Raw genomic sequence first — 24,522 nt, forward strand, 5'->3', positions numbered from 1 at the left:
GACTGACATTCTTTTCATTATAAGTCAGTTAATTTTTTTAGCTAGAAATTTTTTTTATTTCTGGAGATACATATTTTTAATCACTTTAAATTAATTTCAACATTTTTGCCGTGGAAAAAATTTTTGCAAATCATGTTCTTGGGAATTAAATAAGCTACAATTTCATATTTAAACATTTTTTTCTATCTCTGATTCTAATCTGTCTATTCTGAAGAAAAAACCATTTTTTCCAAACTACAAAAATTCGTTATTCGCTTTTAACTCCATTTTTTAAAAAACTAATCATTATAAACCGGTCAAACTTCTAGAGCCTATTAATAATACATAAATAAAGAAGACCAAATAAGGTCAATGACGAATTGTAATTAGGGTGGTGATTAGGGAGTTGCTTCCTATCACTTTTTCGCTGAAAAAAATAGGGACTGACATTCTTTTCATTATAAGTCACTTAATTTTTGAGCTAGAGACCTTTGTTTTATTTCTAGAGATAGAGATTTTTAAATACTTTAAATTAGTTTAAACAAGTTGTCCTCAAAAAATGCATAGTCTTCCCCTCCTTTGACTTTGAAACTACAATATTTAGCATTTGACGAAGAAGAGCCAACATTTAATAAAGTATAGCTCGATTATTATTGGTATTTAAGAAAAAAAAAAACGGTTTTGTTTATTTTTTCAAAAGGTACATTTTTGTTAGATAAAGTTGTTTTGATAAAACTAAAGCTTTTTGAGTTATTAGCAAAAAACTGATTAAAAACATTGATTTTTTCGATATAAAACTAACACTTTCGATAGCGAATAAATCGAAAATTATTAATTTTATCAAAAAGATGTATAGAACGTTTTTTGCTTATAATGAATGTTTTTACCAACTCTTGCGGTCAAAATATAATAAAAATTTCCACCCCCGAGATGAGACGGCAACCACCACCATGGTAAAAGCGCCTTTTGGCATGATCAGATCACCGTAAATATTTAATAGAAAATGTATATATAATATATAAATTATATTATACTATTTTTTAGTATTATCTACAATAATTTTTTTCCTTAAAAAACCTATTGAAATACACACAACCAAACTTATTAGGGGAGTGCATTTAGATTTTCACTTCGGAAAAAATCAAACAAGATAAAACTTTCTGTAATTTCATTAAGAAATGTTTAATAAACAACATATCAAAAAGTTCTACTCGAGAAGTGGGTGCTTCATTTTTTATTAAACAAATGAACAGCGAAGTTAGATGTTTTTTTAAATAACTTCGAAAATATAATTTTTAGAAAAAAACTGACTTGACCATTGAAAAATTCAGAAAATTTTACAAAAAAACCTTATATAAATATTTTTCTAAAATTAAATCTCTAGCTTCTGTAATTTTTTATTTATAACGCTAAAGTCACCCTTCTCACACACATTGGCGCACTGTAAACTAGCGTTGAAAGAAGTTCACGGTTGAGTTTTTTAAACGTAATTCTTTAACTAATAGATCAAAAGAAATTTTACAAATTGGACATGAAAGAAGATGAAATAAGCTATCTTATGGTTGTAATAAAAAGAAATAAAATGTATGGACATAAGTACGGTGTGGGCGGAAAATGAGCCTTACATGAATTTTGTTTAAAATGATTTAAAAATGTGTAACTAATACAATTTTACTTATAAAACTCCCAAATTTGCACAACTTACCTCTCAATCAACTTACTAAACGATATTTCATTTAAAAAAAAATCTCAAAAATTTAATTCAAATAATACGATGTCTCAAAAAATGTAATTTTTGAAAACTTCGTAGTTTTACAGAATTCCCACCATTTTAAGACGGTATTACTCAAGTTTGAATAAATCTAATACAATTTTTTTGCTATTTTTTTAAAGCTTGGGATGTAATTTTAAAAAAACACTGAATTATTTTAGTTTAAAAATGAAATAAACAATTTCTTTTTGAGAAAACTTAGAAAGATAACAAAAATGTAATACAAAAACCGAAAATTACCAGCTGAAAAAATGTATATACAGAGTGATCAAAACTTTTTTCTGTAAAACTTACCTAAAATACATTTATTAATAAGCTTCAACAATAATAAATGTTCAATAAAAAAAATTTTTTTTAGCTCTTATACAGTATGTCTGCGAAACTTGGAACGTATTGATAACTTTTTTAATATCAGTTTTACGAAAAAAGTTATTCTTTATAAAATACTCTGCATCGTATATAACATAAGATGCAACCATCAAATATCAAAATTTTTTAATTTTTTACGAGGTATGTCAAAAAATATGAATTTCACTCAAGAGTAAAGTACCTTTATATTTCACAATATCGAAAATTTTTATAAAAAAAAGTTGTTTGGAATTAAAAACTATGTTCCAATATGTAATTATATCCTTCTAATCGAAAATTTGTAATATAATTGTGAAAATTATTTGTTTATCTTTTTTTTTAAGAATGAAATTCCATATTTGTTTGATTGGATTCTACTTGTTTTTCATTTAAATATCCGCCATTTTGGATCCGCCATTTTGAAATTTAAATTTTTAATCTTTTATTCAGATTCAACAACCTGTTAAAAATAAAGACAATAAATGTTTTAGAAAAATGTTCTTTTTTATGTTCTTTTTAGAAAATCCACATTTTGGATCCGCCATTTTATAGTTTATAATGTTAACATTTAAGTTAGGTTTATTAAAGCTCTCAAAAATAAATATAATATGTAGAAATAAATAGATTTTGTAAAGAAATTATGATTTTACAACTATTTTTTAAGTTATCCGCCATTTTGGATCTGCCATTTTATAATTTAAATTATCAAAATTTGATTCAGGTTTAGCAACCTCTCAAAAATATCCACATATATGTAAACAAACACGTTTTATAAAAAAAATTCGGATTTTACAACTACTTTTTAAGGATTTTTAGGAAAAATCCGCCATTTTGAATCCGCCATTTTGAATTTGCAAATTGTAATGTCATCGGGTTCAGCATAATCAAAACTAAAATAAAAACATTTTTTATCAAAATAAAATGTTGAATTCACCCATATTCTTAACATTATTTATACAAAACAATTGTTATTGTTTAAACAATTAATAAACAATTAGCGGCGAAATTTGTGAGTAGAACTTTTTAAAAGACTAAGTTTTCACTCTAATGGCATATAGCATATCCCACCAGAATGAAAACAATGGGAACCTTCTCTGGTTACACCTCCGAGGCTTCTACAATTTGCAAGCCATACGGATGCTGAGACTAAGGAAGATGAGGGAATTCTACAATTTACAATTCACGTCCCATCTGCTCAGCGCGGTAAAGTTCCAACGAGACTGGTTCCCTTCATACTCCACACAGAGTAAATGTAAATAAAAAAAAAAAAAAAAAATGGTTATTCATTTTTTAGAACTTTTTACTTTAACATATTTATAAACTAACAAAAAAAGTTTTAGAAAAATATAACCTTGTTTGATTTTTTCCGAAACATTGTATCTTTTCGTTCTAATTGCACTCCCCTATATATGGAATCATCTGATATTTCTTATTATTTCGAGCGAATTAAAAAAAACGAACACACGAAGTCAATAGTATATTGTACAACAAGAGAGAAAAAAGACATATTTCTCACGAGCGCAGAAGTTTGTTGGCACGAGCCGAGGCACGAGGCGAGTGCCGCAAATCAAGCGAGAGAGAAATATGTCATTTTCTCTCGTGTTGTACACTGTACTTTTTCTATGGATGCGTTTTTGTCAAGAGTTCAAATTTCAAAATTAAATAATTTAGGTGCTTTTAGGTATATTATATGCCTAAATTGAAATAAAATACATATATACACATAGGTATTTAATATTCTTAATATTTATATACTTTATTTATTTCAAATTATAATTCACAGTTGAATGGTCTTAAAAGGTAATTTTTGATAAGTTTTGACAAGTTTGAACACATTTTATTTGACAAAAATAATTGTGTTTGTATTGTGCATGTTACCATGGAAATGGCGATCCTATGTATGTAAACCGGCGGTGAACCCGTGAGAAAAATATTTCTCACTGCAATGGCCGACTTTTCTCACTGCCTGAGAAATTGTTCGTTTTGAATGTATGTAAGTAGTGAGAGAAGTTGCACATTGTATAGCATCCATAGAAAAACAATATTTATTTTAAAGCAATTTAATAAAAAATACATAACAATTAAATAAAACACTAAAGTATTTAAAAAGCAAATTGAAACTAGTTGTTTTAAAGTCAATAGCATAAACAATTTCAATGTAAAGCGAATAATGTTTAAATTGTTTTTTTTTTGTTTTTTTGGTAGTCAGTGTTATTACCTCTAGTCCTTATGTAAGCTTCAGTTTGCGTGGGCACGCTCCTAATCAAATTATCAACATTTTGTTGTGGTAGGTTGCTCCATTCTTCAAGAGCAGCTTGTACTAGCCGTGCGGTGTTTTGTGGATTATCTCGGCGAGCTCTAATTTTTCTTTTAAGCATATCCCACAAATACCTATAGGGTTAAGCTCGGGTGAGCAAGCAGGCCACTCCAAACAAGGGATACCTTCTGCTTCAATGATGTCCCTAGTCACTTTAACGGTATGTGGAGGTTCATTATCATGCATGAAAATTAAATTTCTCGTGTTGCACCTCTCCAGAGCCTAACTACAGGTTATGAACATACCTGTGAGTAGTTAAAGTTGATTGGATGAAAATTAAAGGAGTTGTTTTACGGATCACAATTTCTCTCCAGAACATTACACTTCCCCTTTTATATTTGTGAACAGATCTGACAGCTTTCGTTCTTGTTTGTTTTCCTCGACCTCTAAGTACACGATTTCGTCAATAATCTGATTTTACACAAATCCTGACTTTTCCTGAAAATAGCACATTTTGTCAATTCCCAATGTTCCAGCTTGGTGGTGAAGACACCAATTTAGGCGATCAAGCTTGTGCTGCCTGTATAACTCGGGAACCCATAACTGTCTCCTGCTGTATACTTCTTGGCACGAACTCTTCTTCTTATCTTTTCAACTGAAACAGTTACACCTGTAGCTTCCGAAAGTTGCCTTTGGAGCTGCAGGTGAGAAATGGTTGGGTGTCTTCCAGCTGATTGGACAATTAAACGATCGTGACGAGCCGTTATTACTATTTGGCGACTTTTCCTTGCTTTATTTTTGAGTTTTGCTAGGTCTTGTTACCTAGCATAGGTTTTGGACAGAACGCCCTGTGTTAGCTACGCCTAGCTCTGCAGCTATGTCCCTCTGACAACATTGCTTGCTCCACAAGACCAATAATCTTTCCTCGTTGTAAGTTGTATAACCCCACATAAGGCATATTTTTGTTTTTGGACGCAAAAGTTAATTTATTTATTTTCGTTCAATTTGCAACTCAAGCAAATAACTTATACCTTACCGAGCTGTACTATCTAATTGTATTATAGATTTGTTTATTTTCAATAAAAACCTTTATTCTTCGCTATAATAACAAGTTTTTTCAAAGGAAATAAATAATTGCTTTGAAATACATGGTGATTCCATATTATATCTCTGGTTGTGTGTATTTGTGGTTTATTCTGTTCTTATCTCGTGAAGATTTATTAGGAAATATGTAATATAAGTTCTATTATTCTATTATTCTATTTTTTAGTGTAATCTATGATAATTCTATTCCGCAAGAAACTGTTTGTAATATCTACTTGTGGTTTATAGACGAGCGTCAGTTTTTCGTGGTTTATAGACGAGCGTCAGTTTATAATTATTTATAACATTTTATCTAAATTAATAGTATAAGTTCCTGTTCTTAAAATATAATTTATTCGTTTTATTTCCTAAATATTATGTCATCATTCCGATTTATATTCTAATTGATTATCATTTATGATAAGATTTCTAATATTTAGGAATATTTCAATTATTAATTATAAAATTATAGATTTTTTTGTGTTGGGTATTTTTGTCTATTGGGTATTTTTGTGTTGGTATTTTTGTCTATGTTTTTATTAACCATCTTACTAATTACTTCAATATATAATTTTCATCCTGATATTTAAGATATTATTTACTTGCTTAGCGTAGGCGCAAAATTTCGTGCCAACAATTTTAAAATACATTCATTTTTTTTCGAATCCTGAGAAAATTAGTAAGTATTCTTGAAAAATTTAAACTTAGAATGAAAAATTACATTATTACCGAGAACAAGAAGTCCCTGAAAACCTCTATAATGTTTACTTTAATAAATTACAGGGCTGGAAAAAAAGAGAAAATTGAGTGTGATTTTTAATTTCAAATACTTACCTCATTCAAAAGAAACTTTTTGTTTAGCTATTCAAGGGACATTCGTCCCTCGGTAATAATGTAATATTTCATGCTACGTTTAAATTTTTCAAAAATATTTATTAGTTTTTTCAGGATCCGAAAAAAATTAATGCATCTAAAAAATATTTAAAATTATTTTCCTTTTTTTTTTAATTATATCCACTGATAGAATAGACCTTCTTTCATTTATACTATACGTTGAATTACTGTAAATTTATTAGTTTATGACATATCATTGCAAGACAATTTAATTTTTTAAACCATTTGTCCAATGGCTTTTAAATTTTAAGCATTACAATACTCAACATACCATGGGATATGAAGGTTCATTTTTAAAAAAGTTATTAATATTTATATAAAAACGAAAATTTTTGACTTATTTTGCAATTTTCTAAGCAACCAATAAGGATAGAAACTTGCAATTTTGAAGATTTTTATATCACTTAAAATTTTCTTACTTTTAAAGGACATCGCACACATCTTATGGAAAATATAATGTCACTCAAATTCAATAAAATTTATACGAATATATTCGTTTTAAATTATCGGTCAAATCTTATCATTGCGCCAACTCCATATTTTCAATAATAAGAGCAGAAATTGATATAAATAAATCTGAAATTAAATGGATACGTACATAAGTTAGAGAGAGAAAAAATATTTTATAATACCCAAATTGTCGGTACTCCATAAATCAGCGGATTAGTTTTACTAACCCGCTTAGGCCCAGCGGGGTTTAAGCTCTTTTGAATAGCACCCAGAGCAATAGTGATTGTAACTGACACTTTACTGACTAAAAAATTTGATTTCGATAAACTTTAATTGCAATTTGCGCCGTAATTAATCATAATTAAGAGTTGGCGCAGCAATGATAAGATTTGACCGTTAATTTAAAACGAATCTATTCGTATAAATTTTATTGAATTTGAGTGACATTATATTTTCCATAAGATGTGTGCGATGTCCTTTGTTTCACTTTTTGATGATAAACGAAAAAAGCAAAAATTTACCATTTTTTGACCAAAATTTGTTAATAACTAATCAAGTCCAAAAAATCGACTGCAGGAAACAGATAGGTTGTTCTGATAGAGGGCCATACTAAGAGGGAGCACAAACAGGGTAGTTTGTTGCTTATTTTCCTGAAATAATATTATTTATTATAGACTAGAAGCCGGTATAGGTGAAATCTGCTAATCATTTTAGGCACGATAAGACCCTATAACTTAAATAGTAGAACCTAAAAGAAAACGTATGAACAATGTGCCGTCACTTTTTAGTGGCACATGCGTCGATAGTGGCGCATCAAACTTTCCACCTATGGACGGGATAAATAAATTAAAAGGTATTCTTCATCACTTCCAGAATACAATTTTTTCATTTTTTTAAGTTCTTGTTATAAAAAATATGGCTCAGCGTAATTTTAACACACCACCCCCTTCCTCCCTCCCCTACCATCAAAAACTTCATTTTTCGTTTTTATTTTTTTAGGTGCCATCCAATCAATTTTAAAATTTCAAAAAATTCATAGGCATGGTTGACGCTTTTCCAAAACATGTTTATTTTTTATAGATTCTTAGGTTGAGTGTACAGAACTTCAAAATAATTAAAATTTTTTTTTAAAAAAGCGTATTACTTTTTTTTGGAGGGGCTTACTTTTTTATTTTGTGTATTTTATCAATCTCTATGTTTTTAAATTTTTTCAGGATTTTCCGAAAGGTTCGTCACTTTCAAAACTCCAAAAAATTGTTTCTTGAACTGTTACTATAAAAAAAACATTGATTTGATCTATTTTGAAGTCTATAAACTAAGGAAAATCCTCAAAAAACATTTTTTTTTAGATTTTTGTTGAGTAAAGTTGTTTTATTAAAACGAAAACTTTTGGAGTTATAACAGAAAATTTATTAAAACCATTGATTTTTTCGATATAAAACTAACACTTTCGATAGCGAATAAATCGAAAACTATTAATTTTATCAAAAAAAAAGTGTAGAACATTTTTTGCTTAGAATGAACGTTTTTACCAACTTTTGCGATTAAAGTATAACAAAACATTTCCACCACCGAGATGGGGTGGCAAATACCCCTATGGTAAAAGCGCCTCTCGGCATGATATAGATTTTGATCCTTGGACTATCCACTACTTATTCTCAAATTTTCAAGCAAATCTATCCATTCTGTAAAAATTGCGAGGTTTTGTCCTATTTTAAGCTTCATTACTTGGACTATAGAGCAGCGGTTCTCAAACTTTTTGAGTCATGTACCACCTACAGTTCTTTTTATTATTTTTGGTACCACATATATAGGGTGTAACAAAAAATACAGGTCATAAATTAAATCACATATTCTGGAACCAAAAATAGTTCGATTGAACCTAACTTACCCTAGTACAAATATGCACACAAAAAATGTTACAGCCCTCTGAAGTTACAAAATGAAAATCGATTTTTTCCGATATATCGAAAACTAATGGAGATTTTTTAATGAAAATGGACATGTGGCAATTATAGGAAATTATAGTGAAATTTGTGCACCCATAAAAATTTTATTGGGGTTTTGTTCCCTCAATCCCCCCCAAACTTTTATGTACGTTCCAAATAAATTATTATTGTGGTACCGTTGGTTAAACACAATGTTTTTGAAACTTTTTGCCTTTTAATATTTTTTCGATAAACCAGTTTTAATCGAGATGCGGCTTCTTTTTTAATATGTTTACATAACAATTTTATGGAGGTTTTGTGCCTTTAAACCCCCCAAATGTTTGTGTACGTTCCAATTAAAAACTATTATTGCAGTACCATTAGTTGAACACAGTGTTTTTAAAACTTTTTTGCCTCTTAGTATTTTTCCGATAAGGCATGAGATGTGGCTTCTTTTTTAATATGGTTAAAAATATACCTCAATCTGTAATTTATAAATATTCATATTATTACCGGGTCTCTATATAATAATCGTACTTAACAGTATACAAATATGTGGTGGATTTGACAAATATTCAAAATATCTCGAAAAACTAGCTTTTCGAAAAATTACTAAGAGGCCAAAAAGTTTTAAAAACATTGTGTTTAACTAATGGTGCCACAATGATAATTTAATTGGAACGTACACAAAAGTTTCCCATAAACTATAATTATAGTTTTCGATATATTGGAAAAAATCAATTTTTATTTTGTAACTTCAAAAGGCTGTAACTTTTTTTATGTGCCCATTTGTACTAAGGTAAGTTAGGTTCTAGGCTGGCAAGGTGTTATATTTTCTCGACTCTGCTTTACGGGATAGAAGCATGGACACTTAACGCATCGACTACTAAAAAGTTGGAAGCATTTGAACTGTGGGTGTATAGAAGAATCCTGAAGATATCACGGACCGAGCATAATAATATAACAAACAACAAAGTCATGAGAAGAGTCAACAAAAGACTGGAAATATTGGAAACCATCAAGACACGAAAGCTGCATTACCTGGGGCATGTTATGCGTAATGAGAGATACAACATACTTCAGTTGATTATACAGGGGAAAATCCAGGGCAAGAGAAGTGTAGGAAGGAGATGAATCTCGTGGTTGCGTAACTTGAGGGAATGGTACGGATGCACATCAACCGAAATATTCAGAGCAGCAGCATCTAAGATCAGAATAGCCATGATGATTGCCAACCTCCGTCGCGGAGATGGCACGTGAAGAAGAAGAAGAAGTTAGGTTCAATCGAACTATTTTTGGTCCCAGAAGTACTACTATTTTAAGTTTTTTTGTGTTTTGTGTACCACCGGAAATAATGAAATGTACCACCAGTGGTACATGTACCACATATTGAGAATCGCTGCTATAGAGCATTTTCTTTCGAACAAACTTTTGTGTCTTATTTAATTTATTACAAATAGAAAGAAGTTTAGAATACATCAAAAAGACATTGGATAAGGAAGGAGGTTGTTTTTAAATCGTAACAAAAAAACTCGGTTCAGAGATATGGACATCCGTTCCTAAAAAGTAAACAATTATTATTAGTTTTGATAAGAATTTGAAAAAACCTACCTTTTCCTGTACCCGTCGTTATGGTCTTTTTGCCTATTTTTCGGAAACTGGCAAGCAAGCTATCAATTGTTTTCTTTGCTTCTTCGGAGGTAGGCACTAGTGATGTAACGAATATTCGTATTAGCATTCGCATTCGCGAATATTCGCATTCGCGAATATTCGCATATTTTTTCATATTCGCATTCGTATTCGCATTCGAGAAATTTGTGCGAATGTTTTGCGAATATAAATATTAGAAAAAAAATAACTTGAAGATAATATTATGTTGATAAAATCAAAATCTGTTAATTTCTTATGTTTTTTATATTAAGAAATGGTAACTTTACCTTGTATAATCACATTATCAGCCTTCACTTTATTTTATTATTTGGTATTAGGTAGTAAAGCTTAAGATTCAGATTGATTTACACTAAATATCAATTAACTTTTCATTATGAATTTAGAAAACATGTCAAAAATAGACACACATTAAATAAAAACAGAATATTCGCATTCTCATCCGCATTCGCGAGTGTCGGTAGCAGATATTCGCATTCGCATTCGCGAATGTTCAAAAAATGACATTCGTTACATCACTAGTAGCCACATCCTAGTTTTTCCATTCATCATTTTTTGAAGATATTCTTCTTTAGGCGCGATTCGATTGAGGGTAAACTTGTACATAAATCTGAGCGCCTGCGCACACAGACAGTATGTAGTTCCTTGCTAATCTTTCAAGATAGGTATTTATGTATCTGTATATGTGCAAATAAGTCATTAAAAGAATATATTAGTGTTTTTAGTAAATGTATTATTTATTAAAATTCTTGTGTTTTTGGATTGGTGTTTCTATGTAGTAAAATAATAACATATTATGTAGGCATAACATTTTATGTGTTGTGTAATTATATCCGAAACTTACATGTCAATTAGAAGGACCTCGCTGGTGTAGTTGGAAGGGCGTTAGCTCCGTGATTGGAATGACGCGGGTGCGAATCCTGGACGATTCATACTTTTTTTTATTTTTGGTTGTTTTAATAAAAATTAAAAATAACTTGATAAATCTACACCTAGATATTTGAACTGGTTTAGCTCTCCTATGGGTTTCCCCTCTACCACGAACTTACATCTAATTGGATCTTTCGCAGTGGTAACGGATTTTGTTTTTTGCGAGGATAGGTTCATGTTGAGTCATCGATATGCTTGGTAGTATCGATAAAGTTGTCTTTCTAGGTCATCCTCATCCTCTGCAATCAGGGCTGCATCATCCTCATAGCACACTATACTGATTCTACTGTGACCGAGTCTGTATCCTAGTTGTAGCGATTCCACATCTTATATTATTTCATCCATTAGCATATTAAATAGCAAATGGCTAAGGCTGTCTCCCTGCCTGATTCCCCTTTGTGTTGGTATGTTGGCCGTAATGTTTTAATTTTTGTCGTATTATTATCGTTCGAATATTGTTCGTATTGTGCGAATACGTAGGTACAACTATAATTTGTTACAGCGTGCTCTGCTGGTTTGGAGAAAAATGCTCAATTCAGTACGCACCTTTATTTATCTCCCATTTCAATCTTTGTATTTTATTCTTCAAATTAAGATTTTAATTACAATTATAGTTCTTTTGGCATCATTTATTCACCTTATTGTTTCTCCTCTATTCTTTTACTATCTAATTTTCAAGTCGATTTTTTTTGGTAACTCTTTTACATGCTCTAAATGTGTGGCAGCTATATGTGTTCGTTTGTCCGATCAATTAAAAATCATACAGTTTAATCAAATAGTTTAGCATCTTTATAAAAATAATTTTAATTAATAATTATTCAACTTTTTTTGAGAAATATCTATAGATTGTTTAATATGACAATACATTTGATTTGTTTACTATTATTTTTTTATTAACAAATTTTGTGTTTATTTATTTGTAGATCTAATATTTAAACAACTCATCCAAGATGTCTTTGGGAACGGATATGTTTTACATGTACCCCAAGGAGAACGCAAAGCTACACAAAACTGATCAGTATGAATTGGTTGATGAAGAAGACGTTCCTGTACTTCGTAGAGGACAAAAGTTTACTGTAGCTTTAAGGTTTAGCAGAGATTATGATCCAAAGACCGACATGATTAGAATTTCGTTTAACTTTGGTAAGTACATTTTTAATTTGATATAAATATTAGTCAGATATTATTATTCCAATTAAAGAGGGTTCCATTAAAAATATTCTCCATAAATTTTACCACAATTTTTAGGAATGAAAATGAGTCGATTTGGCGTAACTTATCTATGTATATGCAAAAGTCATCATCACCATCATCATCATTATTCTCTTTGCCTTATCGCTATGCGGGGTCGGCTTTCCTAATTACATTTCTCCACACAATTCTATCTTGGGTTATATCAATGTTAATCCCCTTTACCAACATGTGCTGCCTTATCGTCTCCCCCCAGGTCTTCTTTGGTCTTCCTCTCCTACTCCTTCCAGGAATCTACACTTCAACTATTCTTTGTATTGGGTGATTAACGTCTCGACGTTAAACATGACCAAACCATCTTAACCTATGCTCTCTCATTTTGGCATTAATTGGTGCCACACCAAGAATTCCCCTAAAATACTCGTTTCTAATTTTATCTTTCTCTGTCACTCCACTCATCCATCTAAGCATTCTTATTTCCGCCACATGCATTCGTTGTTCCTCTTTCTTTTTCACTGCCCAACATTCAGTTCCGTACATCATAGCCGGTCTTATGGCTGTTTTATAGAATTTTCCCTTCAGCTTTATTGGAATTTTTCTGTCACACAACACACCACTCGCTTCTTTCCACTTCATCCATCCAGCCCTAATTCTACTGCATGCATCTCCATCTATTTCTCCATTACTCTGTAATACCGATCCTAGGTACTTAAAACTATGCTTTTCACAATCATTTCACCATCCAAAGATACCATTTTATTTGTAGTAACTCCATCTTTAAATGAAAATTCCAAATACTCTGTTTTTGTCCTACTAAGTTTTAAACCTTTTTTCTCCAGAGTTTGTCTCCACTGTCCCAGTTTTTGTTCTAAGTATCTTTCACTATTTTCTATTAACACTACATCATCATCATACATTAGGCACCATGGAATGCTACCCTGTATTTTCGCTGTTATCTGGTCCAAAACTAATGAGAATAAATAAGGACTAAGCACCGAGCCTTGGTGCAATCCTACTTTCACCTGAAATTTATCAGTCTCTCCCACACCTGTCCTAATAGTAGTCGTTACTCCCTTATACATATCTCTCACAATCTTTACATATTCGCCAGGGACTAATTTCTTATTGAGTGCCCACCACAGAATCTCTCGAGGAACTATGCTTTCTCAAGATCAATGAATACCATATGAGCGTTGGTCTCTTTATTCCTGTATTTTTCCATCAGTTGCCTTACAATGAAAATTGCATCTGTTATTGATTTTCCCTGCATAAAGCCAAATTGATTATCAGATATTTCGGTTTCTTCACGTATCCGTCTATCAATTACTCTCTCCCATATTTTCATGGTGTGGCTAAGTAGTTTTATAGCCCTGTAGTTTTACATTGTTGTATGTCTCCCTTATTTTTGTAGACAGGTACTAATATACTGCTTCTCCATTCGTCTGGCATTTGTCCAACTTCCATAATTCTATTAAATAGACCTGCTAGCCAACTTATTCCTGTCTCTCCAAATGCTCTCCATACTTCCCCAGGAATGTTATCTGGTCCGATTGCTTTTCCTTTCTTTATTTTTTGAAGCGCTTGATATGTATATCCTAAGCTATGTATATGCAAAAGTATATCCAGCAAAAGTTAAGCTCTCCTAAAGTTACAAAATAACACCGATTTTTTAATATTGCTCCAAAACGGTTTAAGATTTATTTTATGGAAATAAAACTGAAGTAGCGAAAATATTTTTCGGAAGAGGTGTCCAATGCACCAATTGAATAGACACCACGCGGTCCAGATCTTTACCCAATGGATTTTTGTTTTTGGAGATTTATGAATGATTATACAAAGATTATACGGACAAAAATATTGCATATAACCGTTAAGTGAAATTTTTTGTGCTGCCATCCTTAGTCCCCCCAGTGTAATAGGAATAAAATTTCTTTTCCGAATGCGATGTTTTGTAGTCTCATATAAATGCTCGATCGAATTTAAATCTGATATGGGATATATGGTAGCCACATATTTTTTAAATTGAATCTCATCAAGGTAAGTACTCACTATTATAGCTTAATGAAAACGTGCATTAGCACGAATATATCATATCCAATATGGCTGGCAAATGGCTAAACATGATCTTCTATAATGTTTTTAATGTGCATATTAACTGTTATTCACCCAATCACCTTCACAAGTTCGGTATGTCCTTTCCAAGAAATACCACTCCATAGCAATATTCCGCATCCTCCAAATCTAACGCTCTGTATGAGGTTACAACTGACATTCCGTTCGACAACTCTTCTGTAGGCTAAGATTTGTTAATCTCGCTTCCATATGGTCAGCGGTATGGCAGATATAACCTCATACAGAGCGTTAATTTTGGTGGTGGCGGCATAGTGCTATGGAGGGATATTTCTTGGAAAGGACATACCGAACTTGTGGAGGTGATTGGGTGAATGACAGCTGACATGTACATTAAAAACATTATAGAACAGGGGTCACCAATTAGCGGACCGCGGTCCGCATCCGGACCGTGGGCTAGTTTTGTCCGGACCTCCATTAAATTCAGAATATAATGTTTGGCAATTTTGAAAAGGTTTGGCCATGAAATTGTGTACTACATTTGGCTCAAATTATGTATGCGAAGTCGCTTTATCAAGAATGAACTTTATTAAAAATCGGTAACCTATAGATCTCAGCTAACATACTATGAATATCTCAACTTCCTAATGAAAATCAGTTGCACTAAACTCACTCCAAACTTCAGACAGGTTATACATAATAAAAAATCTCATTTTTCTCACTGTTAATTTAATTTTGTAAAGAGTTTTTTTAACGAAAACAATTTTTTTAAACAAATTTAAAATTACCTTTTTGGCCCAAAAAATATATTTCTAGGTTTCTTGGGTAATTCTAAACAAAAAAGGTCTCTTGTTATATTTCTGAAAAGTTAATAGCTTTCGAGTTAGAATCGATTTAAAATCTGAGAAATGCGAAAATACGCATTTTTGATGCTTGAAAACTTATATATTTATATAAATTATTAGTTTTCAGGTGGCCAAGTACCTGAATTGAAGTTTATACATTTAATTTCAAGATTTCAACGAGTAATTGGGGCTTACTTCAATATAGACCGTTGTTTTTTATTTGTTAATTATACGCCTCCACTCGACTTTTAAACTGCAGCGCGTCGCACTTTAAGGTGCGTCTCTGTCGCACTTATACATATTATACGTATATGTACTTATGCGAAAAATTCCCAACAAATACTTGACATTTATTAAATTCTTGTAATTTATTATAACCATAGTTTTTTTAATAATTTATTTATTTATACAATTAATTATTGCCACTGTACTAATTAAATTCTCCAATCATAATATAGTGCGATACGCACCATAAGTATAGTGCAACTCTCCGCCGCGGCGACTTAAGGGTCGAAAGGACGCGCATAATTAACAATTAAAAACAACGGTTTATATTAAAACAAGCCCCGATTACTCGTTAGAATCTTGAAATTTAATGTTTAAACTTCAATTTAGGCACAACCGCAAAAATAATAATTTAAGTTTTCAAGCTTCGAGAATGTTTATTTTCGCATTTTTCAGATTTTAAATCGCTTAAAACTAGAAATCTATCAAGTTTCTTTCAGAAATCAGAAAATTTGCCAAAATGCTGGCAAAAGGTGATGTTTTGAATTTCTTAAAAAAAAATTGGTAAACAATTTCTGCCCAAAAATTTCGTCCGGAACCCTTCTGATTTGTTTATAGGGGATATTTTTTAACAAGAATCCGCCCAGGAACCGAATCAGAGAACAACCAGACACAGGTAGCATTAAATCCGGACCGCGGAAGTATCATAGGTTTTCGAAACGGACCCTCAGGTAAACTAATTGGTGACCCCTGTTATAGAAGATCATGTTTAGCTTTTTGCCAGCCATATTGGATATGATAGATTCGTTCTAATGCATGAGAATGCACATCTTCATGTCGCGAGAATGGTGAATAGGTACTTACCTTGATTAGATTCCATTTAAAAATTATATGGCTACCATATAGTCCATATCATACTTAAATCCGATAGAGCATTCATATGACACTATAAAACATCGCACTTATAAAAGAAATCATATTCCTATGACACTAGGGGTCTAAAAATAGCAGCACAAAAAATTTCACTTCACATGTTAGGTTTAGAAGCTGTTAATGCACTCGACAGATAGATTTAATTTTTCAAAATATTCGGTATTCATTTTTGAAACGATGTAGATCCTGTATACAAAAAAGGGGAGGTCATTTTGAACACTTTTTAAATTAAATTAATATTTTCTACAAACTAAAAACGCGAAACACATGCGTCAAATTGTCTATATTTTTAGGTCCACGCCCTCATCCGATTAAGGGTACTGCTGGTATATTTGTGGTTGATCCTGCTAAAAGATCAAATATTGATACAGAAAAACCTATGTGGTTTGGAAACGTTTTAGAAGCGAGAGGACAAAGCTTAACATTGGAGGTAAGCATTTTTTTCTACAATAACACAAAACGCTTACATATTCTAATAGACTCATGCACAAAACATCCATACTTTAATTTAATCAAGGAATTGTGTATGAATAAAGCTCTTCTTGACAAAAAGCCGTAATAGTAAGTTAAACGATAGTGACTAAACAAATGAAACTATTAAGAGGCTACAGTAGCGATCAACAGGTAGCAACAAACGCGTTCCAAGATTGCGGCTCTAATTTTGAATATTTTGTCGATATATTTGGCACACATATTTGTAATATAATAAAAATGGCGGTACAGAGCCCAATTTCAGAAATATGTTAGTACGTGGAAATTACTCTATAACTAAATAAAATATTGAAAAAAGGAGCCTGTACCGCCATTAAGAAGGAAAAAAATAAACTTTCTTTAAAAAACTTTTTTATCCCATGCCTAGATTTTGTGTAATCTTGGAACTACTAAAATTTTTTATTTCTAACAAGAAATCGAACATATTATAACTAAATAACTAATTAGGCAACATAGAGAAATTATCACTGTCATTTTGACAAACTGCGTCAGATTTTCTCTAATCTGTTCTGTCATCTTTATCGATATCTGTTCAGTGCAGTAGTGTGTTAATTTAAGAATTCGTTTTTGTTGTTTCATAGGAAAGTAGTGTTTATTGATAGTTAATTTATTATATATTTGTTGTTGTTGTATAAGCTGTTGGCCTCTTTGAAAGAATAGATTGTTGTTAATTGTGAGTTTTAGTTATATGTAGGTAGGTAAGTATATTTTACGTAAAAATATTTCGAATTCTAATGCGATTATATAAAGTTTTAGGAGGATTTTTTATTCTAAAAATATTATCAATATTTTAACAAAATGGAAAAAGTAAATCAAACGAAAAATAAAGTGAAACCTTCCAAGAAAAAGTCCATTAAAAATCGTGCCAAAATTATTCAAAAATCAAAATTTGTTTTGCTTCACAACAAAAAATGATTATTTATTATTGTTTTATTATTAGATATTTCATGCAAATACCTTTCTAAATACCTATCTTAACATAAAATTTTCACCCATTTTGGTTTATTTTTATAAATATCTATTTATTAATAATAAAATCGTTTTCTATTACTTTCATTTAGAGCGACTATATATTGTCAAAATATTAATCTTAGATAATGTCAAAGATTACCACTGTTGCCAAAGTTTATGATACTATCTGCCGAAGTTATATTTTGTTGCTACCTGTTGAGTGTTGATCGCTACTGTTTACTCTTCAAATTCTCTCATAGATGTTTGTTTAATTTTAAATCTGGTGGATGCGACAAAATCAGCGCATTCGTCAAAAAATATAAAATGTATACAGGGAAAACATGGCTGTACAAAATATTAATAAATTATTATAGGTATACTAGAATTAGAATTTTATCTTTAATATTAATTAAATACATAATTGTCCATAGGTAATCGTTAAATATAAGCAATAATTTTCTTTATCTTCTTTTTTAATATGTTGTATAACCGCCACCATAATGATGTTGGAATGTTGTTGGCGGTTTATAGTATTGTAATCTCATGAACACTTTGGCGGTTATACACTCTTTCAATATAATTTCTTTCCTTTAATAACCTTTTTGAAAACGATTTTCGGAGTGAAATCGAAACGTCAATTTTTTGGTAAAATTGTAATTTGCATTACAATCAACTATGGCTAATCCCATATAAAAACAATATTTAACTTAGACATGTCATTAGAAAACAGTTGCAGAACCTTACCAATGTAGTGGTTCCAAGTTTACCCCTCAGAGCCCTTACTGAGACTTGGATGTCTTATAAGAGCCAATTGTCTAGAACTATAACCATCTGTGATGCTTAAATTTATAATTTCATAAACATAATAACCACGCAAGCTCATAGACAACTTACAACATACAAAATCAAAATATTGGATAATTTTTGTGTATCATCTTATTTACTTTATTATGTGTGTTGTAGTCTACTATAAATGTACTCTTTTCATCATTTATTAGATCTACTCTCCCCCTGGTATTCCAGTTGGTCTTTGGGCTGTAAAAGTCGAAACACGAGTGCGAAACAGTTCTGAAGAACCAGTGGTCTACGATTATCCAGGAGATCTCTACTTCATTTGCAATCCATGGAATTGTCGTAAGTTTTTAATTATTTATGTTTATTTAAACTTTAGATACTCCACCATATTTTGGCCTGGTTTAATGTTCTACAAATAATTGTTATTAGAGTTTGAAAAATGGAGTTAGCATTTTCCAAAATAGGAATGTTGACATTTCCTCCTCATTTTTTGAGTCCTTGTTAGGGCAAGGTGATACCCTAAATATTGTTCATGTTGATGAACGGCTTCGTGTAGGAATTTTCCTACCAGAGTCTTCATTTGATTTGTCCATCATGTTTGAGTCCTTCTAGCTAGCTCGCTTTAAAATTATTTGGCCAGTAAATTTGGGAGTTTGTTCTTATTAATTTGCCATCTTCGATGTAGTTTATTGTCTCTTCTTAAGTATATTCTAAAACTTATAAGTAAAATCCGGATTATAAGCATGACAGAAAGATCAAAATAAGCACTTATATAAGCAAAAAATGTCGCAAAATAAGCAAAGTTTTTATGAAATAAGCAAGGTTCAAGAAAAAAAACGTGTAAGTAAACATGGATATAATGATATAAATATGAATAAGGGACATTAACATTAAATTACATTTATTTTTAATTATCGTATTATTAGCAATAAACAAAAAATTACCAAAATGTTAAGCCATAATATAATAAAAAAAAGAATGTGTGTGTACTTTGTACGCACGTAAGAAGCTATACTTCTATTATATGATTTCAACGAAATCAATATACTTTAAACAGTTTATTTATATTTTATTTAAATATTAAACTAGTTTTAATACTCACTACTTTTCAAAAAATTTTATTAAAACAATACCAAAAATTAAAAAAATAAAATAAAACACAAACACATTGAAAAATGAAACAAAGAAATGATTTCTGAACAAAAATTATCGTTGACAAAAATTTTAACTAAATACGGATTTTCTGAAAAAAAATATAATAAATATACTTACAATCATAAAATGTATAAAAAAAAATTTAAAAAATAAAAATTTGCATTGGGGATTGAACCTGCGTCTATAAGGTTGTTAGATTTTGAACTCACCGCACGCAGAACTTAGCTAGCGAGACATTTGAATGATGTGGGAAGATATAGCAACTAAACGTTTTAAACTTTTTTGACAGTTGCTTATTCTCGTAGTTTAATTAAATAAGTTTGATTCTTGCGGAATTAAAATATTAAAATACAACAAAATATAGACTAAAAAAGCAATTTATTAGATATGAAGATTGGTAGAAATTGTATTGGTAATCAAATTATATAAATCAAAGCATTACCTACTAAATAGCTAGGTGGCAGGTACCTACATTTTTCAAATATGTATGTAGGTCCTAATCTTTTATTACAATACTGAAACATTTAAAATTACGTACCTGTTGCTTTTAAAAACTATTTAAAAAGTCACTACAATTATAAACTTGCTGTTTGTGTCTGTCCTCACAACAATAAAAACTAATATACTACATACAATTTGTTTACCCATAACCATTGACGTATTAATAAAATAACCAACATATTGAACAATTGTTGACAGGTCATTGTAATTACTCAATCAGAGGACGTATAACGTTTAATCTGCGCCGGGTACCAAGATTTTGATGATTTCGAGCATATATACAGGGTGTAACAAAAATACAGGTCATACATTTAATCACATATTCTGGGACCCAAAATAGTTCGATTGAACCTAAGTTACCTTAGTACAAATGTGCACATAAAAAAAGTTACAGCCCTTTGAAGTTACAAAATAAAAATCGAGATTTTCCAATATATCGAAAACTGTTAGAGATCTTTTATTGAAAATAGACATGTGGCATTCTTATGGTAGTAGTATCTTAAGAAAAAAATATAGTGAAATTTGGACACCCCATAAAAATTTTATGGAGGTTTTGTTCTTTTATACCCTCCCAAACTTTTGTGTACGTTCCAATTTAATTATTATTGTAGGACCATTAGCTAAACACAATATTTTAAAAACTTTTTTGCCTCTTAGTACTTTTTCCGAAAGTCAGTTTTTATCGAGATATTTTGAATATTTGTCAAATCCACCACATATTTGTATCTGGCTAAGTACGATTATGGAGACTTGGTAATAATATTATGAAAATTTATTTATGATTTACATTTTTAGGTATATTTTGAACCATATTAAAAAAGAAGTAATATCTTGATAAAAAGTGCCTTCTCGAAAAAATACAAAGAGGCAAAAAAGTTTTAAAAACACTGTGTTTAACTAATGGTACCGCACTAAAAGTTTAATTGGAACATACACAAACATTTGGGGGGTTTAAGGGAACAAAACCCCCATAAAATTTTTATGTAAACATATTAAAAAAGAAGCCGCAACTCGATAAAAACTGCCTTATCGAAAAAAATACTAAGAGGCAAAAAAGTTATAGAAATATTGAATTGAACTAATGGTACCACAATAATAATTTAATTGGAACGTACACAAAAGTTTGGGGGGGGGTTAAAGGAAGAAAACCCCCATAAAATTTTTTTGGGGTGCACAAATTTCACTATAATTCTTTATTAAGATGTTCCTGCCATAAGAATGCCACACGTGCATTTTCAATAAAAAATCTCTAATAGTTTTCGATATATTCGAAAAAATCAATTTTTATTTTGTAATTTCAAAGGGCTGTAACTTTTTTATGTGCATATTTGTACTAAGGTAAATTAGGTTCATTCGAACTATTTTTGGTCTCAGAATATGTGATTTAATTTATGACCTGTATTTTCGTTACACCCTGTATAAATTTACCCCCAACGCGCCTAAAGAAGTACGAGTATAACTTCAAAAAAATTGAAAAATAATTAACATATTAATATATTTTTAATTCATGGCCATTAGCAAAAAAAAATTAACAATAATATATTTTTCAAATTTTTCTTGTAAAAAGGTATGTCTTCTATTTGTATACATATATTTATACATATACCTCGTCCAATTTACTTACCGTTGCACGTCATCCGCGCCATAGCCTATGACACGATACCAACACGAAATATTTAGGCGGTGGGTGTGTTCTTTTTTAGAATCAAAATGATTCTAAAGGGGAACACACCTACCGCCTAGATATTTCGTGTTGGTATCTGTCACAGGCTATGGCGCGGATGACGTGCAACGGTAAGTAAATTGGACGAGGTATACGTAGAAAGAGTTATTTCAACATCTGCAGATGTGATTGGTGCGTATTTAAATTTAGACAAATGTACCGGTACTATACAACAATATAATAAATTTGAGCGGTCTGCAGACAAATATTAGTTTATTGCCTGACAGGTATAGCGATGGCGTTTTCTGTTTATCTCCTAAGCCTAAGGGATTAAAATTCTTATGGTTTATTGAATTATCAAAGTTTTATAGCTCTGTATACTTCATAGAATTTTGCTTAAGACAGGAAGTAACACGAAATTTCACTATAGTTTATCATAAGAAGTACAATAAACAAAGATAAGCAACAAATCTTTAAAATAAGCATTTTTACTAAAAATCCTAATTATAAACAAAAAAAGCAAAAAAAGCAAAATGCTTATAATCCGGACTTTACATAAGTTTTATTAACATTCTTCAATTTGCTGCTTTTATATCATAAGATTTACGTGTATACTAATACATTTAAACTTTTTAGACGACATGGTGTACATGCCCGAAACCAGATTGTTAGAGGAATACATATTGAATGACACTGGAAAGATCTGGGTTGGTCCATTAGGAACCACAAAAGGAAGAGAATGGATTTTCGGCCAATTTGATAGTTGCACTCTTCCAGCCATTCAACTTATGTTTGAAAAATCTGGTCTTCCTTGGGCCAGGTAAGCATCACCGTTTTCAAAAATATCATCATTGTCTATACGGCCAACGATGATGAGTCTACTACTGAACATAGACCTCCCGTAAATAATTCCATTGCACCGTGAATCCAGTTGTGTTGGATGCGCTTGGTGTCGTCCAACCCCCTTGTTGGAACACATTATCGAATACGATGAACATTGTGTCTAGGTCTAGATTCTAAAGTTGTTTTGGTCCATCTGCCATCCTTAAATCTTCAAAAATAATACAGAAATTATATACATAAGTTAAGAACTCATGCACTCTAAAGTAACCTTTTTATAAAGTATGTACAGAATATAGAAAGTGGGTCTAGAAATAAGTTTCAGATATAAATTTGGTACAATTTGAGGTTTTGATAGATTTTTAGTTTTATTACGTGTTACTAGGAATGAATCAGCAAAACAAACACAAACAAAATTGGTTTAACCATCGTCCATTTTTTCCATAATAAAATATTCTTCTTCTTCTTCTTCTTTTTCTTCTTCTTCTTCTTTGTAATCTTTAAAGCCTGTTTCTTCTTCAATATTAGCCTCCTAAATTATTTAAGTTATCGCACCATCTTTTTCTTGGTTTGCCAATACTTCTTCGTCCATTTGGTGACTTATCTCGTGCTATTCGTACTATCATATCCTCTGCCATTCTACTAATGTGTTCGTTCCACTCCTGTTTCCGTTTTGTCACCCATCCATTTATGTCTTCTACATTGCATGATCTTCTTATGTTTTCGCTTCTCTCCCTATCCAATAGAGTTCGATAAACTGGATGCTAGCTGAGCCACAAAAGAAAAATATCTGGGTAAAAACCCTTTACATATAATATAGATGCCTTAAAAGTGCATACTTCGATAAAAAGGCCTGTGATGGTCACATGGCAAACAGGATAATGCCCTAAGGTAAGGTATACAGGTTTCCCAACACGTGGGATCCAAATTGAGTTGATCACATTTCAATGACTTAATGGCAACTGAGTGACTTCAGTCACTCACTGACAACTGAAGTCACTCAGTTGCCATTAAGTCATTGAAATGTGATCAACTCAATTTGGATCCCACGTGTTGGGAAACCTGTATACCTTACCTTAGGGCATTATCCTGTTTGCCATGTGACCATCACAGGCCTTTTTATCGAAGTATGCACTTTTAAGGCATCTATATTATATGTAAAGGGTTTTTACCCAGATATTTTTCTTTTGTGGCTCAGCTAGCATCCAGTTTATCGAACACTGATGATGATTTTTTTATAAAAATCGAAAACGTTTTGTTGTGATGTAGCCCTTTTAAGGGATTTTTAATAAAAAAAAAATTTTATACCTTTTACAAAGGATTTCTTTCCAATTTTGTGATTGATGGTATACAGCCAACTACAGGAAAACCTTTTCTTTTCCTTGTGGATTTTATCCAATAGACTTTTCCTTGATATTCGTCGGAGTATTTTCATCTCTGTTGTTTATAGTAGTCGTCTCGTTTTAGATGTGTCAGGTCTTGTCTCCGCCGTGTATATATAGGTCTAATTGCTGCTTTATAGATTCTTGCTTTTGTGTCTTGTCTTAGGTGTT

The 24,522-nt window shown here is 31.0% G+C and overlaps 2 protein-coding genes across 2 annotated transcripts in view; one reads left to right on the top strand and one right to left on the bottom strand.

Moving 5' to 3' along the window:
• LOC114344277 (two pore potassium channel protein sup-9) overlaps nucleotides 1-24,522 on the bottom strand; it is a 166,045-nt gene that overhangs the window by 58,933 nt on the left and 82,590 nt on the right. The gene's annotated exons all lie outside the window — the stretch shown is intronic.
• Nucleotides 1-24,522, top strand: part of LOC114344285 (hemocyte protein-glutamine gamma-glutamyltransferase) — a 46,101-nt gene that overhangs the window by 4,238 nt on the left and 17,341 nt on the right. The window contains exons 2-5 of the mRNA XM_050655384.1: nucleotides 12,232-12,451; nucleotides 16,866-17,002; nucleotides 19,014-19,149; nucleotides 22,766-22,949. Coding sequence (XP_050511341.1) covers nucleotides 12,259-12,451; nucleotides 16,866-17,002; nucleotides 19,014-19,149; nucleotides 22,766-22,949 — 650 coding nt within the window. The 5' untranslated portion in view covers nucleotides 12,232-12,258. The remainder of the gene's footprint in view (nucleotides 1-12,231; nucleotides 12,452-16,865; nucleotides 17,003-19,013; nucleotides 19,150-22,765; nucleotides 22,950-24,522) is intronic.

Source organism: Diabrotica virgifera, chromosome 7, assembly GCF_917563875.1.
Source record: "Diabrotica virgifera virgifera chromosome 7, PGI_DIABVI_V3a".
Taxonomy (NCBI): Eukaryota; Metazoa; Arthropoda; class Insecta; order Coleoptera; family Chrysomelidae; genus Diabrotica; species Diabrotica virgifera.